The sequence below is a fragment of the Amblyraja radiata genome, chromosome 1, assembly GCF_010909765.2.
Source record: "Amblyraja radiata isolate CabotCenter1 chromosome 1, sAmbRad1.1.pri, whole genome shotgun sequence".
In the NCBI taxonomy this organism is placed as follows: domain Eukaryota; kingdom Metazoa; phylum Chordata; class Chondrichthyes; order Rajiformes; family Rajidae; genus Amblyraja; species Amblyraja radiata.
In genome coordinates, this window is record NC_045956.1 from 16542925 (window position 1) to 16570697 (window position 27773).

At 40.6% G+C, this 27773-nt stretch overlaps 1 protein-coding gene across 1 annotated transcript; it reads right to left on the reverse strand.

The window, feature by feature from the left end:
* Positions 1–2277: 2277 nt before the first annotated feature.
* npy5r (neuropeptide Y receptor Y5) lies at positions 2278–27697 on the reverse strand. Its single transcript, XM_033018227.1, has 2 exons — positions 27461–27697; positions 2278–6093 (listed from the first exon to the last, which is right to left on the reverse strand). The coding sequence occupies exon 2, from the start codon at positions 5485–5487 to the stop codon at positions 4150–4152; it is 1338 nt and encodes a 445-aa protein (XP_032874118.1). The 5' UTR covers positions 5488–6093; positions 27461–27697; the 3' UTR covers positions 2278–4149.
* Positions 27698–27773: the final 76 nt, after the last annotated feature.

The following is a 27773-nucleotide window of genomic DNA, read 5'->3' on the forward strand; positions in this document are numbered from 1 at the left end:
AATCAAAGGTTTCTTGCCCTTTCAGTAGCATGACCTGTTGATAACTGCTCCCCATTATATACCGTTTCATTTCAGTCGATCACAGACAATCCATTTGTTCCACTCCTCATTCCCTCCTGCTGAGAATCTCTCTTTTCCAATTCTGACATTGGGTCGCAGACTGAAAATGTTGGCTGTTCCTACTTCCACAGATGCTGCCAACTTATTGAGTGTTGGCAGCATTTTCTGTTGTTGGTCCTGCCCCTGGTATCCCCACCCATCTTCTTGGAATTAGATGTCCGTGCAACCTCAGCCAGTCTAGACATGACAAAGAATAGCTTGAATAACCTTCTCCACTCTAATCTTAAGAAAATAAGTATCTAATGAAAACTGAATTTCCTTAGAATAGATCACTGACTATAATGATTATGGATCACTATATTACTCTTACCTACAGAGTAACGCAACCCTTCCCTTGAATTGGACCTCGGGAACACTGGCTCCGATGTAATTGTCAATGCAACTATTGGCCAAAGAGGAAATTGTGGAAGACTGGCTGCAAACAAAAGGTTGGGACCTGTAGACCTTCAGTTTCCTTCAGTGTTGGAGAGTTAGTGGAGAGGGCTCTGTGGGATAATAAGTACATGGCTTTTGAAAGTCAGGGGTTGATTGGGGATAGTCAGCATGGCAGATCACGTGTCATGAATTTGATTTAATATTTTGAAGAAGAATCCAAGAAGTTTGAAGGGGATTGGACCATAGGCATTGTCTATATGTACTTCAGCAAGGTCTTTGATAAAGTTCCACAATGTAGGTTGCTCTGGAAAGTTAGATCGCAGGAATCCAGAGATAGCCAGCTGACTGGGTTCTGAATTGACGTCAGGGGGATTGGTTGCTCAGCTAGCACCATTAGGTGAGAACAGCTGGACACCACTGATCCTAGAGAGCTGATGCTTGACAGCGTTTTATATCAGAAAATGGGAAGCTCATGTTACAGAGTATGCAAGATCTTTGAGGACAACTTCCTTCAAAGTTAACAATGAATAGCATCGCTGTTAACAGAAATTCCACACAATTTGTCATAGCATCATAGTCATACAGCATGGAAACATGCCCTTCGGCCCAACTTGCCCATGCTGACCACGATTCTCCATCTATGCTAGTCCCGTGTTTGTCCCATATCATATTAGCTCTTATCATATGCAATTCTTCATATGATAAGAAATAAATATGTCAAACATAGGCACAGAATACATAATAGAGCATTTTGAAAAAAAAAATCTATATTAAGAAAATGTGTAAAAAATAGCTTTTGTCAGATCACACTGACTGCTAGTCTGTAGATCCAGACCTGTGAGATTGATAAATAAGCCAGAATAGAGTACATTTAAAGATTTCATCAGAGCTACATCAAAGTTGGAAAACTACGAACAAGCTCAAGCAGATTGCACTAAAAATAAACATTGTATCCAAAAATTCAGAGAAATAAAAAGAGTGAAGTGATACAAACGACTGGTTTGGAGAATTGATTGAAAGTATTCAATAAATTAGACAATGTTAAACTAATTTCCATCTTCCCAATGAGAGATTTGTCACATTCAAGATTATTGCACTGTTACACCAGTTGAAGGGCTACACACAGTGTACACTTGTTTTTCACCATCTAATCTGACAGTTCATTTGGGCATCAAAGTGAATGACAGTCTTGTTAAGCAATGCCTTTTCATCATCTCACAATTATTGACGAGATAATTTTAACTTACTAAATTTTACTAGTTAAAATTGGATTTCAGGAATGGGAGATAGTTTAGTTTAGCTTAGAGATATAGCGCAGAAACAGGCCCTTCGGCCCACCTAGTCCGCACTGACCAACGATCCCTGCACATTAACACACACCAGGGACAATTTACACGTCTACCAAGCCATTTAACCCTACAAACCTGTACATCTTTGGAATGTGGGAGGAAACCGAAAATCGCTGAGCAAATCCACACAGGTCATGGAGAGAACGTACAAACTCCCTACAGACAGCACCTGTAGTCAGGATTGAACCTGGGATTCTGGCGCTGCAAGCGCTGTAAGGCAGCTACTCTACAGCTGTGCCACTGTGCCGCCCTTTATTTAAGTTTCTCTCAGTTTGAAGGTGATTCGGTAGTCTTCTTCCACACCAACATTGGTCAGCCTCTCTTCACAGCTCCATTTAGAATGAGGATGCAATGCTGTCAATGAATTTGACAACAAAATTCAGAAACAGAAGTCATTTTATTGTTTATTCTTATACTATGATGAAGAAATGTTCAATTTCAAGCTTTACATAATATTATTTCATTACCAAATGGAAATAATGTGCACGATTCGTTATAAATACAATATTCAAATAAGAAAACACGTTTTTTTCCCAAATAAGCATCCATTTCAACTTTGATTCATTTCATTTGCAAAACAAATTCTTACTTGGAAGTTCTTTGTTTTAATTCTGCATTCTCTTTAGCAGAACATACTGGAGCATTGAAGCATAGGAATGTACTTATAAAACAGGCCAGAGCATAATGACAAATAAGGGTTTAAGTGTTTACATACTCAGACAACACAAAAGTTTATATTTCAGCATTCCAGGCATCATTTGTCCGTATCAGTGCCCACAGCCAAAAATGCGCCATTGTAAACTGCTATTATCAGCATATCAGCAAGCAACGACATTCGATGCAAAGTGAAATTAGATCTCACCAAAATCAATCAAATTCATACTAACTAAATGAAACTGAGTTAAGTCATTACTTCCACAACCATTTAACTAATGCATGCAGGTGTAAATTTCAAAGGTTTCAAAGGTCTTTTGTTGTCACATGTACCAATTAACATACAGTGATGTGCGAATTACCATACAGCCATATGTAAATATGAAAAGATATAATAATCTAAATGCATCACTCTCTTCTAATTTTATTTACTATTTTTTAGTCTTTAATAATTAACATTTATTGTAGTTAGGATCAATTTGTAATTTTCTTCTATAATGTTTCAACCAGAAACAATGTTCTGCAGAGTAAGTGTACAATTTTCAATTGGTCAGAATATCATGACAATCTAACAGGTTATAATAAAAAATAACTAATTAAACTACCAGTTCAGATCATTTTAAAATATAAGTTGCTTAAAGTAAATTATATATTTTTTAAATGAAACCTTATCAAACACTTCTTTTTGTCTGACATTTAATGGCAAATGAATTCAGCAATCAGTGATGGCATCGGTGTTATTGTGAGAGAAAAAATTGTTGAAGGTGTATTATATCAACAATGAATCATTCTCAAAAGAATCATCAAAATCAAAGGACACGGCATCAAAGTGATGCAATGACACGGTTTAAAGTAACAATATTCTGTTTCTGCACACACAAATATGCTTTACCGAATGACTTTTAATACAGTTCTGCTTTCAAAACTGTTTTAAACTTGTAAATTGCAAGCAGTGCACAGAACATGAAACACTATGACAGACTGGTAAAATAAGATATTTTAGAGTCATTGGTTTTAGCGTATGATTGAGGGGTTGCTTTTGATAGTGGCATGGAATATATATTTCGTATTGTCTGCATTTGTGACCTCCTTTCACATTAAGTCAGAATGAAAGGTGTGAAGATGACTGGAATAGTGATTTCTCTTTGGTTCAAAACAGCTTGACATCAAAATCTTGGTTTTCAATGTTTCCTTTGATAATATCTGAAGCCTAAAAATATCACTGAACTTTAAAAAAGTACAAGACCACATTGTGTAATTGGTTCATTGAGTCAATAAATATTAAATCAACAAGCAAAAAATTCCCTTTTTTACATTAGCTCATTTTATGAATATTTCTGGAACCTCTAATTGTTATCAAATTGACAAAATGAATAACATCACAATATAACGGTTACTTCTTGTTTATATACCACTGTAAAACTCAGTAAAAATCTATATTAAATTTCCCATCATGATTTCAGTAAGATAGCGAGTTATTTTAACAAAACCTTTAGTATAGTACATCAGGGAATGAGTTCGATTGATTTAGGACCATGTATTGATCAGAGCCATACTGTCAAATTGAATTCAGTGACCTGGTATTAATTCACTGTTCATATGACTGAGTAAGCTGGATATGACAAACCCCAACTTCTGTCCTCTCTGGGTATTATTTTACCCAAAAGCATTTGACCAAGGATTGTAGACTGGATTTGATACCATTATTCAAGAATCCATATAGTATAGGATTCAGACAACAGGACAGCAATCCCAACAAGTGACAAATGCAATAAACCAGCTTGAAGTGTCTGTTGGAAATCAGATTGTCATTGAAGTCGGTTAATAGATGAAAGATATGTAGAGGCATCCAGCTGACAGTAAAAGCAACGATCACGATGGTCAGCTTGTAGAAAACACTGCGTGATCGCTTCCTCAATCTGGTGATGGATTTGGATGTCACAGGAATAATATGTGGGTCAGTGGCCCCCTCTGATTCCATTGGTTTCACTTCAAAGCAAATGGGCACACCTGGTAGAAAGGAAGCGGGCAGAGGTTGCGCACTGTTCGAACCATTGTGTGCCAGGTCATTCTTGTGGACTTTGACCATGGCAGGCACGACAGTGGCGCACTTCCTACTGTACCTCTTCTTGTGTTTCCTCAGAAGGGAATAGTTCCATCCTTGTATCTTTGAGTGCTGCGTGGCCGAAAGCTTGTTAGCTGGCTGGTGTATCGTTAAGTTTATCATTTCATTCTCATCAGATCTACTTTGTGTGCTTGGCACCGTGGCACTAATCTTCCTGCACACGCTGGCGTGGCTGATTGTTAGGCAAACTATAGGCAAAATATACTGAATGAATAACAAGGACAAGGTATAGGCGAATCTGTAAGAATCAGAAGGCCATGCCTCAATACATAAGAATTTATTTTTTAAGGACACCAAGTGAACAGTTTCACTTAGGTCTATTATTTTATGAAAGATGGGTAATGGTGAGCAAATCGTGAATCCAATAATCCACACAGTTCCCATTAACACGTAACCTGTATTTATGGTGAAATTATTGGATAATGGATTGTTGATCATCTGATATCTAACCATAGCAATTGACATCAGCATTAGTATAGAAACCATAACACTTACACACTGAACAAATGGTACTATATAGCACATGATTTCCCCAAAGATCCATTGATCCAGAAGTACATAAGTCAATGTAAATGGAGAACAAAATAACAGAATTAAAATGTCAGATAACGCTAAATTTCCAATCAGAAAATTAATCATTGATTTCTGCTTTAAGTTTTTGCACAAAGCAACCACAACACAAAAGTTACCAAGAAGCCCCAGAACTGTTATCAATGTGTAAATTCCAACCAGTATATATCTGATATCATGTATGCTTCCATTATAATCATCCCATGATGGGGGACCTTGTCCATATAAGGATGTGCTGTTAGCATTATCGGACATAACAGTGATATTACTTTTATTTTTTTCCTCAATATCCATTTTGGGCGGATGGTTTATATATATTCAGAGAACCAAATTGCACATGATGTGTAATAAAACAAGAATCAGTTCAATGACTAATCATGTGCCAACCAAGGAAATGTAAATGATGCAAGCTATAGATTGCCATCGCTCCTGTACCAATCAGTAATTGGCCGATTACATTTGTAATGTAAGATTACACACAATGCACGTTATCACCGCATAACATATTGTGAATATAATTAAATGTGTATCAGCAATCCTTCATGTTGTATCAGCAGAAAATCACCATCAATGTGCATTAGAAGGTTAACTATCACAGTCACATAAGAGTCAGTGAGGACATTTGCGATAGATATCTAATTTAATTTCAAGCTATCAAAAGAATTATTCAGAAATGTAAATAACTTTGTTCACATTCGCAATTCTGCAATGATGCTCTGATGCGGAATCTCTCTATTGTTGCAATGGTTCAGGATCTTTCAAGCAGATATGTGAGAGTTGAAGAAAGGAAAGGATTTCCTGCTGAATAGTGGCGGGTCTACCCAACTGGCAAGAAATGCTGCTTTCAGGTGCTGATCCACAACTGTTCAGACCCAGGTGTGTCTTCCTTTCACAGTATTCCTAAAAAAGAATATCAAATGAAATTAGTGACTTCAAATAACATCATATCTAACAATTATTAGAGCGTTAATTGGCTCTTAAATAACCTGCTTAAAATAAAAGGTAGACAAAAAAGCTGGGGAAACTCAGCGGGTGAGGCAGCATCTATGGAGTGAAGGAAATAGGCGACATTTCAGCCTCACCTGCTGAGTTTCTCCAGCTTTTTTGTCTACCTACGATTTTTCCAGCATCTGCAGTTCTTTCTTAAACATTGCTTAAAATAAAAGATGCTGCTAGTAAATAAAAATGTTAGGAAAGTAGCAACATGATAGTCAGCTCCTGATTGGAAAAATCAAACAATTCAACAGAATATCAGGATCCAACTTGGACTGGACTTGGACTTGAACTTCGACTGATCCAAGTTCTACCATAACAATCCACTATAAAGAAAATATATCTGTTAAACAAGGACGAGTCAAGATAAATTGCCTCCAGCATATCTTTAGTTTCTTCCTTCATTACCATTCCATTTCACTTCGCAGTCTACGCGTTGCACCTTCCCTGTTGCACTTGATATGCTAAAATATTTTTAACAGTAGCTCAGTTCAGTTTATTGTCAGGGTACCGAAGTACAGTGAAAAGCTTTTGTTGCTAACCAGTCAGCGGAAAGACAATGCATGATTACAGTCGAGCCAATTACAGTGCACAGATAAGAAATGTTGCATTAGCAGTAGAGATTTTAAAAGAATGCAGTGAAATAGCAGAGATTAAACCGATTTTGTTAATTAACTGCTTGTAATTTTTATCTCATTTTAATATTTGTTTTATCTAAATCATATATTTTTATAGAAAGGCAAATGTCCTACATACCAACAGCTGACTGTGAATAATTTGAGACAAATAACCTTGTTTTTGAAATGTTAGTTAGCCACAACACTGAAGCAATGCGTTAATTTCAAAAGCGAGCAGGATCTTTTAAAAGGTCAATATCACTCAAAACATCACCAAGGGGAGATTAATTGATTATGAAACACACTACTCATTTTGTGTGCAATATGGATACAGCATTTAACTACAAAATGATGGTAATTGTGCTACAAATTAATTCATTTTATATAAATCATGTTGAAATCCTAAAATAATGACAAACAGAGTATGTAAATGTATATGTTCAAAAGGGAACTGCAGATGCTGGAATATCGAAGGTACACAAAATTGCTGGGGAAACTCAGCGGGTGCAGCAGCATCTATGGAGCGAAGGAAATAGGCGACGTTTCGGGCCGAAACCCTTCTTCAGAGTAAATGTATATTATGTCTGAGGAAGGGTTTCGGCCCGAAACGTTGCCTATTTCCTTCGCTCCATAAATGCTGCTGCACCCGCTGAGTTTCTCCAGCATTTTTGTGTACCTATGTAAAAGTATATCTATTTTTAACATGGTCGCCCAAGTACCATGTAATAGAAGATAGACACAAATACTGCAGTAACTCAACGGGTCAGGCAACATCTTTAGAGAAAAGGAATAGGTGACATTTCGAGCCAAGACCCTTCTTCACACTGTATCTATCTTTAGTACAAACCAGCTTCAGCAGTTCCTTCCAACACATACAATGTAATAGAGTTGAATTGGAAACTAGTTCTAGGTGTTCAGAATGTCTTTCCTTTATTGGGTAAATCTCCGAATGATATGTGAAAAGACAAGTTCAGCAATAGCAAAAATTAAAGGATGATTTTGTTAGTATGATGAATACAATCCCAACATCTGTGGCAGTTATATTTTCACTGTAATTAAAGGTACTCAATAGATGTTTGCCTGAAACCCTCAACGTGTATTATGTTCAGTATAATAAGCACAAAGACATATTCTGCATAAATTCTTGCAGTTTCAGAATTTATCTGTGAAACCTCTTTGTATTTTGAACTCCAATGGACAGCATCATCTGAATAAATTAAAGTCAATTAGAGGTAACACTGCAATTAAAAGGCAGCTATTATGTAAATGAATAGAGACAGCAAATGAGTGTGGTTCAAAGTGTGTTTGCAGTGCATGAATCACAAAACATTAGCAGGCAGGTACAACAGAGAGTTAAGAAGATAAATGTTAAAGGGGTAAAACAAAAAGTGCTGGAGCAAAGAACAAAATACCCAGCAGGTCGGGCAGCACCACAGGCTGTGTTTCGGGTCAGAGGTGGGGTTGGAACATAGCCTGGCAAGTGATTGGAGGATATTGGTGAAGAATGTTTACTTGGGTGAAGGGAGGAGTAAGCAACCAAAGCTGGACATTTGTGGACGGCCACGGTGGTGCAGCGGTAGAGTTGCTGTCTTACAGCGCTTGCAGGGCCAGAGACCCGAGTTCGATCCAGGCGACGGGTGCTGACTATACAGAGTTCTGTACGTTCTCCCCGTAAAAGCATGGGTTTCCGCCGAGATCCTCGGTTTTCTCCCACACTCCAAAGACGTACAGATATTTAGGTTAATTGGCTTGGTGTATGTGTAAATTGTCCCTAGTGTTTGTAGGATGGTGTTAATGTGCGGGATCGCTGGTCGGTGCCGACCCAGTGGGCCACAGGGCCTGTTTCCACTGTACATTTCTAAACTAAACTAAACTAAAAATGAAAAAGAGTAAAAAGGGTGTCAGATAAGGAGAAGGGGAGCAGTGAAGCTTAAGGCCTGAAGGAGGGTGAGGGTATATGGGTGGAGGGGGACAGGGATTGAGAAAATGAAATAGAGTACTCGCGGATAGGAGGTGAGTATACAAAGAAGGGGGGATTAGTTGGGTGATTGTGGGAGGAGGGTGGGAGATGCTGGGAGAAGTGGGAGTGCACCAGGGTGGGGGTGTGAGATGGCAAAGAAAGAGGGTTAGGCGAGGTATTGCATGAAGTTGGACAATTCAATGTTTGTACTTTGTTGTTGTAAACTATCCAAGTGGAATATGAGGTTCTGTTCCTTCAGTTTGCGTGTGGCCTCACTGGCAATGGAGGAGGCCAAAGACAGAAACAACGATATGGGAATAGGAAGGGGAGTTGAAATAGTTCGCAATGAAGGGATCTAGCGCATGGAGGACAGAGCATAAGTGTTCAAGGAAATGGTCGCCTAGTCTATGCTTGTCCTCGCCAATGTAAAGGAGGCCACATAGTGAGCACTGAATGAAGTAGACATGGTTTGAAAAGGTGCATGTGAACTTCTGTCTCACCTGGAATGGCTGCTGGGATATCTGAAAGGAAGTGAGAGATGGGATGTGGGGACAGGTGTTTCATCTACTATGGTTGCATGCGGGAAGTACTTGCAGAGGTGGCGGGTTGGGTCAGAAGGAATGAGTGAACTGAGGATATGCGTAAAGAGTGGTCCCTATGGAAAGCAGAAGGGGGGGGGAGGGTAGTACGGGAAGGTGTGACTGGTGGTAGGATCACCTTGAAGGTGGTGGGAATATTGGAAAATGATGTGGTCGATTTGGAGGCAGGTAGGGTGAAATATGAAGACTTAGGGAACATTATCCTTGTTCCATCTGAAGTGACAGCCGAACTGCAGGACACAAAGGAGACATGGGTGAGGGTTCCATCCACACCAGCAGGGGAAAGAAATGTTTACTGAAGAAAGGGGATATCTTGGGAGCAGATACAGTGGAGATGGAGCTGAGAAAGTGATATTTGTTTTTTATTGCAAAGGGGTTTGTTTTAAGAATAAGGTGGTGATGTTACAGCTGTACTGGCCACTCTAGGAATACTTTGCACAGTTTTGGTTCCCTTAACTATTAAAGGATTTAGTATGTAGGAGATAGTTCAATGGAGATTCACTGGGCTAATTCCTGGCGTGAGGAATTGTTCTATCAAGAGAGTTTAGATCTGATTTCCTCAGAGCTTGGTAAAATGAGGGATGTTCTTATTGAACCATATAACATCACAAGGGGTCATGTCAGGATAAATAGTGACATGTTTTTACTTGTGGAAGAAACAGGAACAAGGTAAATTTGCTGCAAAAAAAGAGGTCAATCATTTTTTTTAAATGGTGCGTTGAACTTTCTTCCCCCAGAGGGTAGTGAATCTGTGGAATTATCTGTCTCCAGGGCTGATGAAGGCCAGATCATTTGATGTACAGATCGATAAAATTTGGAAATTTTACAGTGGAAATTCTCCAGGCGTTACGATCGGCAGCGGCACGACAGTGGCTCTGTCCAGGTTGGTGGTTGGTGCGCGATACTTTGGCAGGGGGCTAAGTCCGTTTATCAGTCTTATAGCCTGCGGGAAGAAGCTGAGGAGCATCCTGCTGGTTTTGCAGCTAATGCTCCTGTACCTCTTCCCAGATGGCAGGATGGAGAATATGTGATGCGATGGGTGGTAGGGGTCTTTGATGATGGAGATGGCTCTGTTGATACATCTCTTCCTGTATATGTCCAGCAAGAAAGGGAGTGGAGCACCAATAATCCTGCTGGCGGTCTTCACAATCCTGTCAAGTTGGTGCCGTTCGTACGCCTTGCATTGGGTAAATCTCCGAATGATACGTGAAAAGACAAGTTCAGCAATAGCAAAAATTAAAGGATGATTTTGTTAGTATGATGAATACAATCCCAACATCTGTGGCAGTTATATTTTCACTGTAATTAAAGGTACTCAATAGATGTTTGCCTGAAACCCTCAATGTGTATTATGTTCAGTATAATAAGCACAAAGACATATTCTGCATAAATTCTTGCAGTTTCAGAATTTATCTGTGAAACCTCTTTGTATTTTGAACTCCAATGGACAGCATCATCTGAATAAATTAAAGTCAATTAGAGGTAACACTGCAATTAAAAGGCAGCTATTATGTAAATGAATAGAGACAGCAAATGAGTGTGGTTCAAAGTGTGTTTGCAGTGCATGAATCACAACACGTTCGCAGGCAGGTACAACAGAGAGTTAAGAAGATAAATGTTAATGGGGTAAAACAAAAAGTGCTGGAGCAAAGAACAAAATAGCCAGCAGGTCGGGCAGCATCACAGGCTGTGTTTCGGGTCAGAGGTGGGGTTGGAACATAGCCTGGCAAGTGATTGGAGGATATTGGTGAAGAATGTTTACTTGGGTGAAGGGAGGAGTAAGCAACCAAAGCTGGACATTTGTGGACGGCCACGGTGGTGCAGCGGTAGAGTTGCTGTCTTACAGCGCTTGCAGGGCCAGAGACCCGAGTTCGATCCAGGCGACGGGTGCTGACTATACAGAGTTCTGTACGTTCTCCCCGTAAACGCATGGGTTTCCGCCGAGATCCTCGGTTTCCTCCCACACTCCAAAGACGTACAGATATTTAGGTTAGTTGGCTTGGTGTATGTGTAAATTGTCCCTAGTGTTTGTAGGATGGTGTTAATGTGCGGGATCGCTGGTCGGTGCGGACCCAGTGGGCCACAGGGCCTGTTTCCACTGTATATTTCTAAACTAAACTAAACTAAAAATGAAAAAGAGTAAAAAGGGTGTCAGATAAGGAGAAGGGGAGCAGTGAAGCTTAAGGCCTGAAGGAGGGTGAGGGTATATGGGTGGAGGGGGACAGGGATTGAGAAAATGAAATAGAGTACTCGCGGATAGGAGGTGAGTATACAAAGAAGGGGGGATTAGTTGGGTGATTGTGGGAGGAGGGTGGGAGATGCTGGGAGAAGTGGGAGTGCACCAGGGTGGGGGTGTGAGATGGCAAAGAAAGAGGGTTAGGCGAGGTATTGCATGAAGTTGGACAATTCAATGTTTGTACTTTTTTGTTGTAAACTATCCAAGTGGAATATGAGGTTCTGTCCCTTCAGTTTGCGTGTGGCCACCCTGGCAATGGAGGAGGCTAAAGACAGAAACAATGATATGGGAATAGGAAGGGGAGTTGAAATAGTTTGCAATGAAGGGATCTAGCGCATGGTGGACAGAGCATAAGTGTTCAAGGAAATGGTCGCCTAGTCTATGCTTGTCCTCGCCAATGTAAAGGAGGCCACATAGTGAGCACTGAATGAAGTAGACGTGGTTTGAAAAGGTGCATGTGAACTTCTGTCTCACCTGGAATGGCTGCTGGGATATCTGAAAGGAAGTGAGAAATGGGATGTGGGGACAGGTGTTTCATCTACTGTGGTTGCATGCGGGAAGTACTTGCAGAGGTGGCGGGTTGGGTCAGAAGGAATGAGTGAACTGAGGATATGCGTAAAGAGTGGTCCCTATGGAAAGCAGAAGGGGGGGGGAGGGGAGTACGGGAAGGTGTGACTGGTGGTAGGATCACCTTGAAGGTGGTGGGAATATTGGGAAATGACGTGGTCGATTTGGAGGCAGGTAGGATTAAATATGAAGACTTAGGGAACATTATCCTTGTTCCATCTGAAGTGACAGCCGAACTGCAGGACACAAAGGAGACATGGGTGAAGGTTCCATCCACATCAGCAGGGGAAAGAAATGTTTACTGAAGAAAGGGGATATCTTGGGAGCAGATACAGTGGAGATGGAGCTGAGAAAGTGATATTTGTTTTTTTATTATTATTATTATTATTATTAACTTTATTTATAAAGCACTTTAAACAACTGCAGTTGCCACAAAGTGCTGTACATGAGAACTCATGGACAAAAAGCTATTACAAACCATTAAAAACTGTAAAACGAAGGACTATAAAAAACACACTAAAAATTAAAAGACATTAAAAGCACTAAGAACAGGAGCAATGTCTCAGCCAGTGTCGAAAGCCAAAGAATAAAAATGTGTTTTTAGGGAGGATTTGAATATGGACAGTGAGGGGGCCTGTCTGATGTGCAACGGCAAGGTGTTCCAGAGTGCCGGAGCAGCAACAGAAAAGGCTCTATCCCCTCTGAGCTTCCGCTTAGACCTTGGTACCTCAAGGAGCAGCTGATCAGCTGACCTGAGGCACCGGGCAGGAGCATATAGGTGGAGCAGCTCAGAGAGGTAAGGCGGGGCGAGCCCATTCAACGATTTAAAAACAAATAAAATAATTTTGAAATGAACTCGAAAGTGCACTGGGAGCCAGTGAAGGGAGGCCAAAATTGGCGTAATGTGCTCCCTCTTTCGAGTTCCGGTCAAAAGGCGAGCGGCAGCATTTTGAACAAGCTGGAGACGAGCCAATGAAGCTCGTGCGACTCCAGAGTAGAGTGCGTTACAGTAATCCAGCCTAGATGTAATAAAGGCATGGATTACTGTTTCAAAATGCTGCCGCTCGAGAATGGGCTTCACCTTTGCCAGCTTCCTTCGGTGAAAGAAGCTGGACTTAACCACCGCGCCTATTTGTTTATCTAGTTTAAAATCACCGTCCATCCTAAAACCCAGGTTCAAAACGGTTGGCTTTACAGACAATGCCAGTGGACCCAAGTCAACAAAGGGAGGTTCACGGCAGCCATTGGGGCCAAACAAAATCACCTCTGTCTTCTCTTCATTAAGTCCCAGAAAGTTTAAGGCCATCCAGGACTTAATGTCCTCAAGACAAGACAGAAGTGATTTTAGAGAATAGTCATCTTCTTTCCTGAGTGGCATATATAACTGGCTATCATCTGCGTAAAAGTGAAAGGAGATGCCATGCCTTCTTAAAATTGACCCGAGAGGAAGTAGGTATAAAGAGAAGAGCAGGGGCCCTAAAATTGAGCCCTGTGGAACCCCATATACCAAGGGAGTGGAGGAGGATTCAAAGCCAGCAAGGCTTACACGCATGGTTCTGTCTGCCAGATAGGACCTGAACCATCCCAGGGCACTGCCACAAATGCCCACTTGGTGCTGTAATCGGGAAATTAAAATTCCATGGTCCACTGTATCGAAGGCGGCAGATAGGTCCAGCAAGACAAGAACCACATAATTACCAGAGTCGTTTGCCAGGAAGATGTCGTTGAAGACCCTTAGCAGAGCCGACTCTGTGCTACGCATAGCCTTGAATCCAGACTGGAAAACCTCCCGAATATTGTGCTCATCCAGGAAGAGTTTCAGCTGAGCATAAACTACTTTCTCCATGATCTTAGAGATAAAAGGCAACTTTTTATTGCAAAGGGGTTTGTTTTAAGAATAAGGTGATGTTACAGCTGTACTGGCCACTCTAGGAATACTCTGCACAGTTTTGGTTCCCTTAACTATTAAAGGATTTAGTATGTAGGAGATAGTTCAATGGAGATTCACTGGGCTAATTCCTGGCGTGAGGAATTGTTCTATCAAGAGAGTTTAGATCTGATTTCCTCAGAGCTTGGAAAAATGAGGGATGTTCTTATTCAACCATATAACATCACAAGGGGTCATGTCAGGATAAATAGTGACATGTTTTTACTTGTGGAAGAAACAGGAACAAGGTAAATTTGCTGCAAAAAAAGAGGTCAATCATTTTTTTTAAATGGTGCGTTGAACTTTCTTCCCCCAGAGGGTAGTGAATCTGTGGAATTATCTGTCTCCAGGGCTGATGAAGGCCAGATCATTTGATGTACAGATAGATAAAATTTGGAAAGATGGAGGGTTATAGGCAACAAGCAGGAGTTGAGGACAACATGAATTAGCCATGATCATATTAAATGACGGGGGGGGGGGAGGCTTGAGGGAGCAGTTCCCCTGCATTTGCTTCTGCTTTTTTGTATCCATGTATTTGCTTAATAAAGAACAGTTGAGCAAACCTTGAGTAGGAAGGAACTGAAGATAGACACAACATTTGGAGTAATTCAACGGGTCAGCCAGCATCTCTGGAAAAGAGGAAATGGTGACTTTGTCTGAAGAAGGGTCTCGACCCGAAACATCACCTATTCCTTTTCTCCAGAGATGCTCTCTGACCCACTGAGTTACTCCAGCTTTTAGTGGCTATCTTTGAGCTAACCTTTGCTTGAAAACAAATGATGCAACCATAACACAACCTGGTAGATTAAATATATATAAAACTGCTGATCCTTTCAGATTACTCCAAATGAATTATTCCTTCGGTCAGCTATGCATGATTAGTGCAAGGGGAAGGAAATGTAAACTAAATTTCTAAATGGCTGTTATGATTATTTCTGACAGGGTATTATTATTTCCCAGTGCAGTCGAAGGTTACAGAACTAAATGAAATGAAATGAATGGGGTTGCTCCATAACTCAAGTGGCTGCCTCTCGTCACTGACATTACTGTTGCCATTGGCAGACAGAAAGTTTAATTTATGTAACACACATATGAATTCATGCCTTGTTTTTCATTAAAAATGTCTCTGTCACTGGGGTGGAATTTCAAACAGAATTCTCCCCGGACTTGTTTTTCTCATTAAATAATTTAACAATAAAGAAAGAAAAGAAACTGGGCCTTGCCTCAAGCATAAACGCTAGAATCTAAGGAAAGACACAAAATGTTGGAGTAAATCAGTGAGTTAGGCAGCTTCTCTGGAGAACATGGATAGGTGACGCTCTTGGTCGGGATCCTTATCAGACTGATTGCAGGGGGCTGTGACAGAATGCTGGAAAAGAGATGGGGCAGGACAGAGCAGGGCCAGTAAGAGATGAACACAGGCCATGGGTTTTTTTGATAAACAGATTAGATTAGAAACTAATAATAATAATAGAATTAGATTAGAACCTAATGCCCCTGTCCCACTTAGGAAACCTGAACGGAAACCTCTGGAGACTTTGCGCCCCACCCAAGGTTTCCGTGCGGTTCCCGGAGGTTGCAGGTGGTTGCCGGAGGTTGGAGGTAGTGGAAGCAGGTAGGGAGACTGACAAAAAAACCCGGGAACCCCCGGGAACCGTTCGGAAACCTTGGGTGGGGCACAAAGTCTCCAGAGGTTTCCGTTCAGGTTTCCTAAGTGGGACAGGAGCATTAGGATTTATACATTCACATGCATTGTGATATTATATATTATATGAAATATCCTAAGAGCAATCACAAGATGGATGCGTTTGACAGCACTGGGCCTGTACTCACTAGAGTTTAGAAGAAGAATGAGGGAGAACCCCATTGAATGGTACCGGATAGGGAAAAGCTTGGATAGAGTGGATGTGGAGAGGATGTTTCCACTAGTGGGAGAGTCAAAGACAAATGGTCATAGGCTCAGAATTAAAGGATGTTCCTTTAGGAAGGAGATGAGGAGGAATTTTGTTAGTCAGTGAGTGGTGAATCTGTGGAATTCTTTGACACTGAAGGTTGTGGAGGCCAAGTCAGTGGATATTTTTAAGTGGAGATAGGTAGATTCTTGATTAGTACGGGTGTTAGGGATTATGGGGAGACGGCAGGAGAATGGGGTTAGGAGTGAGAGATAGATCAGCCATGATTGAATGGCGGAGTAGACTTGATGGGCCGAATGGCCTAATCCTGCTCTCATCACATGACCTTAAGAAAGGAAGACTGGGCACACACAAAGGACAGGAAAGAGAGTTGGATTTGCTGATCAGAATTTTATAAAATGGGATTGAGGCACCTTCCGAAGGAAATAAATAACATGATTATATAGCAACTTTTATATTCCAAGGACTTCCCAAAATTCTTCACACCCACTGATACTTCAATACACCAGCAACTATACTAAAGAAGTTTAAAGACTGTTTAATACATGTTTGTTGGGTCAGTTAAGCAGTAAATGTTAGCCAGATATCAAAATAACTTTCTGAAGAAGGGTCTCAACCCGAAAATTCACCTATTCCTTCATTCTATAGATGCTGCCTCACCCGCTGAGTTTCTCCAGCATTTTCGTCTACCTTTGATTTTTCCAGCATCTGCAGTTCTTTTCTTGAACAAAATAACGTTTTAGTTCTCTTTCAGATTACGCCACTGAATTCTTTGTGTTGCCTCCATCTTGCATGAAATTGGATCTCATTTTAGTATCTCAGGTTAAAAGGGTACAACTTTGAAAATGCACAACCTCCTCAGAACTCTGCTGAAATTCAACTAAAATGATATGCTCTAATATAGAGTGGGGTTTGAACCCACGACCTTTTGACCTAAACATAATAATGCTGTTTTCGAACCATGAGTCCTCTGAAAGTGGAAAGAATGAAGCAATTTAGGATTACTTATGCATAGAATTCAGGAATGCAAATGAACAATGATTTATTGCACAGTAATTTGATGGGTAAAATGTGTACTAAGTATTCTAAATAAGGCATGAGGAAGATTTTGTAATCTGGCATTATACATGGTTTGCTTCATGGTGGATTCATATTGTAATACATCTCCATACAATGCTTGCTTCTGCTGTGGCCTTGGAGAGCTGATTGTGAACTCAATCTGCTCCCTGTCCACACCCCTCATGCAATTTTAAGGCCGATTGCGAGATTCAATTTGAGCCCTTCCTTAGTCATTATATTATAGCTTCTTGATACAGTATTTTTGTTCAAAAACAAAATATTATTTTTTATATTGCTTTCGTATAACTGGATGTGGAAATTAATTTCGGAAACCATTTTTAGAATGATCCTTGAAGTCTTTAAAGGATGAGAACTTGTTAAAGTCTCATATATATACATTTTTTGATATACCTTATTATTGGTCTGAGTTTAGTTTATTGTCACTTGTACCGAAGTACAGTGAAAAGCTTTTGTTGCTTGCTAACCAGCAGGGGAAAGACAATATATGATTACAATTGAGCCACCCTCAGTGTACAGATACACAATAAAGGGAATAATGTGAATAAAGTTTAATGCAAGATAAAGTCCAATAAAATCTGAACAAAGGTAGTCAGAGGTCCCAAGGGCCTCCAATGAGGAGACTTTATATTGCACGTTATATATGCACTTTATATTGGATTTACTCGTACATTTTATACCTCATGTCAATATCTTTCCATCACATGGAGATCATATCAGCAAATGGTTAGCAAAGACATTCCTTATAAAATCGGGATTGTATGGGGTGTGATTGCTAAACACATTATCGCCAATCTTTGAGGTAAAGAATAACTTGGTTTTGAGTAATGTTTTACAGTATGGTATTTTTTATGTGGTAACTCGTGGCCCATCATAAAAAGGAAAGCAAAGTAAGTAGGAACGTATTGTTTAGAAGATATGAAAGCCGGAGGTAATCTTAAAACATTGATTCAACAAATGGAAGGGGGGGGGGCACTCGGGACAGCGCTGGAGACCCGGCCGGGATCGACCCTGCCTGCGGATGAAGCGCAGATCTGTGCCACGTCTCCCTCCTCCAATCGCCGCGCTCTATCCTCACAAAAACTTGGGGGAGATGTCCCCCACCTCTCAAAACATGAGGGGGCCATCTGACAAAAGCAACCCCCCCGGGTTTTCGGTCCCTGATTCTAGTAGCAGGATGTTCCAACCTAAAGTGGACCTGCCTAGATGGGTTGTATCCTCTATTCAACACTGACGGATGTGGTTAATTTTCTGCAGTTTAATATGTAGGTGCTATTCTTCCATTTTAATTCAAAAACAGTTTGCATCCATTTTTGCAAAACCTTGCTAAATTCTGAGATAAAAACAGAAAATGCTGGAAATATTCAGCAAGTCAGGAGGCATCCATAGTAAAAAGAAACAAACAATGATTAAAGGTGATAACATTACATTAGAAAATTAGAAATTCTGCCCAGGATGTGTTAGAAAGAAACAATTTCAATCTGATCAGAATCTGATTATGATGAGAATCTTAAAAAGGGCACACTATTTTAGATACATTGATATTTCTATATTCTGCAAGGGCAGGTTTTAAGCAAATATTAAAATATAATTAAAAGTAAATGCTGTTAACAAACAACAAAATAGAGCATTCTTATCAGTCAAAATTTCAGAATACTCCTATGGTGTTTTCTTAGTTAATTTGATATTGGTTTAAAAAAAAAAAATTATATCATAAGAGAATCAAAACTAATATTTCTCACGAGTGAATTGAGTCTCTGCAACTGTAATTATAAGTTGGAAGCAACAGATTGCAGAGATAGAAAAAGTATATTTATGATACACAAATTATTAAGATTTTGTGCTTTACTAAGCAATCCCAGAGACAATTAAGAAGGTATTTTATTGTATAGAATGTTTTAAATAATTTAAGCACTGTACAGGGCACAGGTGCTTCCAAAGCTATGTTTGCATTACTGTATTGAGTAATTCTCTATTCAATAACTAATAGTATATCAATGCCTACATCAGTGCCTACATCAGATTTCATTTTGGAAAATCCAGGATCCGTTTCAAGGTACAGTAGTACAAATAACCTATTATTGGAAGAGTCAACCTCAATTAACTGAGAAGCTTTCTGCAATATGTGAAGGATTAGTAATCAGGTTTAGGAAATATTATCTCTGTAATCATTTTAGAGTTGTCAATAGATTGAGGCTTGTATCCAGCTCATAAATAAAATTGTTCAAAGATTTAGCACAGATTTGCAATTAACAATAAATATTCCTCATTCACTGTAATCTAAGACCTCCGTGATATAAGACAAGAAGGGCTGGGAGGCAATGTGCCTTGTGCCTTTCTGTCATACAATCCAGCATAAAAGGATTTATGGATCCTCAAAATGTCGTTCACAAGTTACTTGTACCCCCAATCTCTATGCCATGAAATGGTAGTGAGTGAGATTGTGGCCTATGACCCTTCCCCTTCTATGATGCTCTTTCACCTGTATGTACATGATCGGATTACCTCCATCTGTGAATTTTCCATTATGTAGCTGTTAACATTCGCTTTCTCATAGCAACAGTAATGGAATTGGCATGTCAAATGTGTGTGGGATTCATTTATCAACACTACCCCACATATGCCTGCACCAGTGGCTGTATCTCAATCGAATGCAGAAGTATCCTGAGAAACATTCAGAAAGGAAAATCCTTACATCTATATTACTAAATCTCTGATCTTGACCGCTTTTGGCCGACTGTGCTTCGATTTCCGAGAGAACGCCGCGACCTACCGCCGTCATTTTTGGCCACCTCGCTCAGAGCCCCTTCCGCCGTATGAGTGCGGAGGATTTTTCCCGTCGATGAGAAATGACAGAGATATTAATGTTTTTACAAAATTCCCCATTCTCTCTGCTGCTCCCGCTGGCGGCAGGGGAAGGGACTATAAAACCAGGAAGTGTCGTGCCTCACTCAGTCTCTACCAGACCAGGAAGCGAGAAGGTCACGGCTCTTTGAGCTGCGAATAACACTGAACGCACGTCTACTCCACGGTGAGTCCCCTCGATGCGGCGGTAAAGTGGCTGTAGCCCTTTTAAAAAAATTTGTGTTCACAAAATGAATTTTGGTTGTCGGGTGTCTGCCGCCCAATTGTTTGCCTCGCCTTTTTTTTTAACAAATTTGTGTTCACAAAATGAATTTTGGTTGTCGGGTGTCTGCAGCCCAATTGTTTGCCTCGCCTTTTTAACAAATTTGTGTATACAAAATAAATTTTGGTTGTCGGGTAGCTGCAGCCCAATTGTTTGCTTAGGCTTGGCTTTTAAAATTGTTGCAACAGTTGGATGCCTGCCCAAGCATCCATACGGCCCATAATGTCTATACTAGCCCTCTGGAAACCAGTACCTTCAGCCCGCAACACCCATACTAGCGCAACAGACAGCCCCCCCCCCCCCCCCACTGGCGAGCAGTATTGGAATTGGTGGAGAGGTGGAATATTGCGTTGGTGACCTGCCCCCCCGTGTGATGCTGGGACCCAACGGGTTCCACTTAGTCTAGTTACATTATATAGATGTAACATGACCGTGCAAAAACTTTCTGCACAGAAGGAGATATTCAGAATGAATGTATGTCTTAAATTTGTGAGAGCTATCCAAATTAATTTCATACCATATCTCTCCCTGCTGTCCTCTAATTTTCTAAGTTTTTTGAAAAAAATGTTTAAATCAAATTTGCCTCGTCCATCTTTTCAGTCAGTAGTTGACACTTCATAACAATATGTAAACAATTATATTCATCTCCCCCAATGTTTTTTTACAAATCCTGATCCTTCGGTTACCAACCCTTTCACCAACAGAAGTGATTTATTTTGGTATATTTTCTTATGATTGTTTGCTCAGCAAAACCATGTAGGAAAGTCACGGAAATTGTGTTTTTTTTTAAAGTTGCCCAATGGCCATTGAGTCATAGAGTAATACAGTGTGGAAACAGGTCCTTCGGCCCAACGTCCACACCAGCCAACAATGTCCCAGCTACCCTAGTCCCACTTGCCTGCGCTTGGTCCATAACCCTCTAAGCCTGTCCTATCCATGTACCTGTCCAACTGTTTCTTAAACGATGGGATAGCCCCAGCCTCAACTACCTCCTCTGGCAGCTTGTTCCATACACCCACCACCCTCTGTGTGAAAAACGTACCCCTCAGATTCCTATTAAATCTTTTCCCCTTCACCTTGAACCTATGTCCTCTGGTCCTCGATTCTCCAACTCTGGGTAAAAGACTGTACATCTACACGATCTATTCCTCTCATGATTTTGTATACCTCTATAAGATCACTCCTCATCTTTCTACGCTCCATGGAATAGAAACCCAGCCTACTTAACCGCTCTCCCTACAGCTCACACCATCTAGTCCTCACAACATCCTCGTAAATCTTTTCTGTACTCTTTCAAGCAATGGTCATATACAAATGTGTATTTCATGCTATAACTTGCTCCAGTACAAACTACATTCAGTGATCCATCAAAAATGCAAATTAATTCACAAACTGTAATAAATGAATGTTTAATTTTATTATGGGAGTAGGTTTGTATGGGGACTCTGAAAAAGGTTCTAGATTGCCTGGGTAACACTCACCAATGGGGTGGCACAGTGGCGCAGTGGTAGAGTTGCTGCCTTACAACGCTTGATACTTGGGTTCGACCCTGACTACAGGTGCTGTCTGTACGGAGTTTGTATGTTCTCCCCCTGACAACGTGTGTTTTCCTCGAGTGCGCCAGTTTTCTCCCACATTACATAGGTTTCTAGATTAATTGGCTTTGGTAAGTTGTAAAATTGTCCCTCGTGTGTGTAGGTTACTGTACAGGGTGGTCAGTGCAGACTCGTTGGGCCAAATCGCCTGTTTCCATGCTGTATCTCTAAAGACTAAAGAATAAAGACTAAAAGGCTAATGCCACTTTAACTTAGGCAGTGGTGACATGGGCTAAGCTACAGAAATAACAATGAGGCTTAGGAATGCTCTTGAAATTAATCATAGTGTCTGTCATTAATAATATGTTTCATTTGTGGTCAATACTGGTCCAATATTAGTTATTGCAACACTGGCTCAATGGATGTGGGTTTTACGCATTAATATGTAAAGCGCAAGAGTAATGATGTAACAAATCAGCATAGTTTCATCAGAAATTATTGCATATATGCATGGCCAGCATGAATAATAGAGCAATAGTATTTTGTGGAATGTGCCATTTAAACAAAGAGAAATTTGCATAGTGGGAAATAACCACAATCACTGTTAACTTACAAACTAATGTGAGAGAAATTATATTCAATTTAGTGAGAAACTGAGCACTCCATGTTTTGTTTATAATTGTATGCAGTCCTGCAATTTGTGCTTCATAATTATAATCCAGTCTCTCAGACAGCGTTAAGTTGGCATGAATTATCTTTCAGAACATTGGCAAAGGCTAGATCAATATACAAAACGCTAGAGTAACTCAGCGGGACAGGCAGCATCTTTGGAGAGAAGGAATGGGTGACGTTTCGGGTCGAGATCCTTCTTCCGACTAATATCAATATGTATACGTTCAAAAGAATCTTGTCACGCACAATCAGCGGGTGGTAATATGAAAGATGCAACAACACAGAAATGTCGGGTTTGGGAATTTGAGAGCAGGAAACGTGATAAGGACTGTTGAAAAAGGACTGTGTTGCTCTGGCATTTTATTTAATTCGCATGTTTAATCAATAATGTTTTCTTATTAATGTTTTATGTATCATTCTTAACCATCATTGTATGTCATGTTGTCACGTGGGTGGAGCAACAAGGCAAATTCCTTGTATGTGAATACTAGGCCAATTCATTCATTCAATCGTTCAGAAATGGGAATGCATTTGAGATATTGGGAGGATGTAATAACTCCGGCCATTTCCATTCCACCTGAGCTCATACACTGTTGAAATCCACAACCTTGGCTTATCCTATGCCCAAGATAGGCACAAATGCTGGAGTTACTCAGCGGGACAGGCAGCATCTCTGGAGAGAAGGAATGGTAATGTTTCGGGTCGAAACCCTTCTTCAGGCCAGTTGCCCACAGGCTAACCCATGTAAAACTGAACTCATTAAATACAGTGCTGCCCACCTTCCAGTTGGAGTCAGTCTCAGTCTACCCCATGACAGAAGGGGGAGGAGTTGTACAGTTACATAGCCACAGAGAAGAAGGATCTCCTGTGGTGTTCTGTCCTGCATCTTGGTGGAACCAGTCTGTTGCTGAAGATACTCCTCAGGTTGACCAGTGTGTCATGGAGGGGGTGAGCTGTATTGTCCAGGATGCTCTGCAGTTTGAGGAGCACCCTCCTCTCCAAGACCACCTCCCATGAATCCAACTCTGCCCCCTATACTGGACCAATAATGCTGGACTAACAGTCATTCTTTTGGCTAGGAAATAACAAACACCCTTTAAATTGACACACAGTTAAGTCTGCTACATGAGATCCATTGCTTTCAACAGCCCCCTGTTGTGATACTGGTGCATTTTATCACACAGCACTATTATGTTTGCAGATTGACTTTTATATGGTGCTATTTAGAAAATCATTTTGGTTTAAAGCCTGCAAACAAATAACGATTTTAGTCTGTTGTTGGTACCCTTGTATAATTCTGCAATAAATTTTCTGTACTGTTGGATTCATTGCAACAAAGATATGGCTGAAATAATGCAAGTGAATCACTGCTTAAGCTGCGAAGCATTCCGTAAATGAGTTTAAATTGTGCAACCTTTGCCAGTTGTACACCTTGCCTGGTTACAGAGCTTCTTGCTATGATCATTGGATCTGCAACACCATATAACATTGGATATTCATGAAACATAGAAACATAGAAAATAGGTGCAGGAGGAGGCCATTCGGCCCTTCGAGCCAGCACCGCCATTCATTGTGATCATGGCTGATCGATGATAGATCGACGAAGGAGGTGATTTGTCCTTCTTTATCCTTGGCAAAGCAGCAACTTCTAACTGTCCATTTGATAGATGACCTCAGCTAATTAAGGATCAACAACATACATGGACTGTCCTCAATTCTATAGCTGTCATTGGATAAACCTGCAAATCTAGTAAATCTATGTGGCAAAAAAATGACGGGCGGAATTTGCCGTAAAATCTTTCCATTGTTATTGATTAAGAATAATTAGCTTGGAGCCATCTTTTAAACGTACCTAATCTATCACTTATAGCAGACATTACTCCCCTGCTTTATTTTTCCATTAATAGACACAAAATGCTGGAATAACTCAGTGGGACAGGCAGCATCTCTGGAGAGAAGGAATGGGTGACATTGTGGGTCAAGACCTTTTCCTGTTATTCTCTTTCCTTCTTCATCAATCCTACACTATCTAGTTAGTGTTGAATCCTTGTGTTTCTCTACTTAACTATGGATGTATGTATCTACATATCTTTATCTATCCCTTTTACATTTTCTTACATCATATCTTATACCTTCATCTGCTTCCTGCCGCAATATTTGCCCTAGGTCTTTCTGCGTAGGAAACGATGAGACCAGCCGTGAACTTATTGTATGGTGAAGACAGCTTGAGGGGCCATATGGTCAAATCCTGCTCCAATTACCCATGCTCATGAACCTTCCTTACTCCAGCTTGTTTATCAAGATGTCCAAAAGACTGAGTGAAGTAACACATTGAAAAGCAAAATATCTATATAACTCTAAAACTCTGACCTTGTATATGTGTGTGTGTTTACATCTTCGTGAAAAAACTATGCGGTAATAATAACATTTTTACATATTCCGGTTGACATTTTTCCCGTTGAGTCCAAAATCACCTTATCTGAACATTTCATGCTTTATTTGTCGACATTACTGAAAATGTTTAAAAATATCAAAAGACTTTGAATTTAAACGACGCGTTTTCGCTGATGACGTCACAATGGGTCTACTCGGCGGCGTTTCACACACAAAATCCTCTACGCACTTCGAGTGACGTCACCCCCCCCCCCCCCCTCTCTCCCTGTCTCTGCCCCCTCTCTCTGTCTCTGCCCCCTCTCTCTGTCTCTGCCCCCTCTCTCTATCTCTGCCCCCTCTCTCTGTCTCTGCCCCTCTCTCTGTCTCTACCCCCTCTCACTGTCTGCCCTCTCTCTCCACCTCTGCCCTCTTTCTCTCCCTCTGTTCTCTCTCCCTGTCTCTGCCCTCTCTCCCTGTCTCTGCCCTCTCTCCCTGTCTCTGCCCTCTCTTCCTGTATCTGACCTCTCTTCCTGTCTCTGCCCTCTCTCCCTGTCTCTTCCCTCTCTCTCTTTATGTGCCCTCTCTCTCTCTGCCCGCTCTCTCTCTGCCCTCTCTCTCTCTGCCCTCTTTCTCTCTGCCCTCTCTCTCTACCCCCATCCCTCTCCCTAGCCTTGCCTGCACAATTGGGGACTATGCGTGAGTGGATAGGGCGGGGGATGGAGTAAAAGGAGCGAGTGAATAATATTAATATAATATCAAGGGGGTGGGGTAGTATGTTAGTGCGTGTGGGGGGGCTGGTTAGTGTGTATGTGTGGGGGTTGGTCAGTGCGTGTTGCCGCAGCCCCCCCCCCCCCCCTCCGCAACCGCACGTTGAGGGGACAGGACCCAACGGGTCCCCCTTGGTCTAGTAAACTTTAATCCTCAATAAAAACCCAGCTCAAATTCCTCACTGCTTGGAGAAGCAATATTTGGAATGGATTATTCTTTTCATAAGCTATTAATTCTCCTGTTCTTATGTCATAAATAGTAAGATTTTATATGATTTTAATAAATTATTTTAATTAAGTCTTTGAAACAAATACATTTTTACAAGGTGAGATGAAAAGGATATTCTATTAGTTCATTTGATCTTCTCTTTTCAATGCTTCATCCTTTTATAATCCCCTTAACCTATTTTCCATCAAAAAGTGTAAACAAGATATCAGTCTGTGTATCTCTGGTGATGCCACACCATGTTTCAATATGAAGACCTTCAGGTGCTCCTTGTCAGATTCCTGGGCTTCCTTCCAGCACTGAATAGATGTTGACGCAATAGTCCACAGATGTTGTAATCTTGAGCAAAAAAACGAACTGCTGGAGAGACTCAGGCAGTGACCTCCACAGTTTGATTTTATTTTACTGAATAGATGCTGTTCACTTGCACTGGGGTTTTCACTTTGACAGCTCATTGATGTTTGGAAACCACCTGTGAAGAATCTTGGGATCCAGATATCTCCCATAGGAAATTCTGTCTGAATACTTATAGTTTATTTATTTTGTTGCTTTAAAGAGGGCGAGCTACACATTTCTGATTATCACTGGTTATTCATCAAGGCCAAAGACAAATTGTTATGTCACTTGACCATTGAAAGCAGCAAAGGCATATCTGCTCCTAATGAGTAATGAGTACATATAACTATCGTTAAGGGATATCCGTGATAAGGAGCATTTATCGTGTATGTGTTATTTGTGTAATATTGTATTCATCTGTTAATCTCACATTCTGGCACTCAATCCTATTATCAGAACCTCCACATACATTTACGATTAGAAGTAAATCTAATCGTTGGACGAATATTTTACGTTAATAAAACATGAATGTTAGTAAAACTCACAACTTCAACAGAAATAGTAGTGGAATATGCAATGTTTTGGCATCTTCCTCCAAACATCGATCATTTCCATTACCCAATTTTGATTTTTTTTTTAAGCGGTAAAAGCAAACGTCTAATAATGCACGTACTGGTGGGACATGAATGAAATAAACGCTGCGATATTAATTAGTGTGTTTTTGAGGCAGTCGCCGATATAAACCCGCTGTGTGGGCGACGTTGATAGTCCTGGGATTGTGAATACAATTGTTTACTAAAAATGCATTATCCACCAGAAACAATGCTTTTTTTTTCCTTGTGCAATTTGCCAGACTTTTATGATCACCCTTTTATGGTAAATGTCAAAAATTATATGTATATATAATAATTGTTTACATTTACCGTAAAAGATGATCATAAATATTTATATATCTAAACATCATATATCAAAAACAAACTAAACCCACCTATTGCACGGCCGAACCTGCCTTTTCCTGTCGCATCCGGCTCTATTGTGAATAATTCATCAGGGCGAGTTAACAAAACAATTATATATATATATATATTGTTTTGATATAATTATATAGATATATATATTGTTTTGATATAATTATATAGATATAGATATATATATTGTTTTGATATAATTATATAGATATATAATTATACATTCTATGCATTACAAAGTGGGCACAACAGGAGGGTTTCCAAATGAACGAAACTAGAAGCGAACATCACCGTGCAGCATCGATACAATGTCTTTCCCGAGTTTGAAACCCACATGCATATCTTTCAGATGCCCCAAAGAAGAGCCCGAATACCTGTGATCCGCAGAGCCACGGGCAGTTGCCTCTTGCAAGCATCCCCAGCCCAGCGATCCCAGCCAACGATTTTAGCGAGGGACTCGGCGATCCTCTGAAGATTTCTCACGTGGTGGCTCCGCTGCCCAGTGTGAGACGGATGTGTGTGCAAGCGGCTGGTGGGATTGTGCCGCTAGTGGGCACGGCACGGTTGCTTCAATCTGTTATCCCTTTCCACGATTTCATAAGCTCACACATCCCGACTCTTTCCCCCTCCACTCGCCTCCCACTGGGACCCCCGCCTCCGTCCACACAGACAGAAGCCGCTGGACTT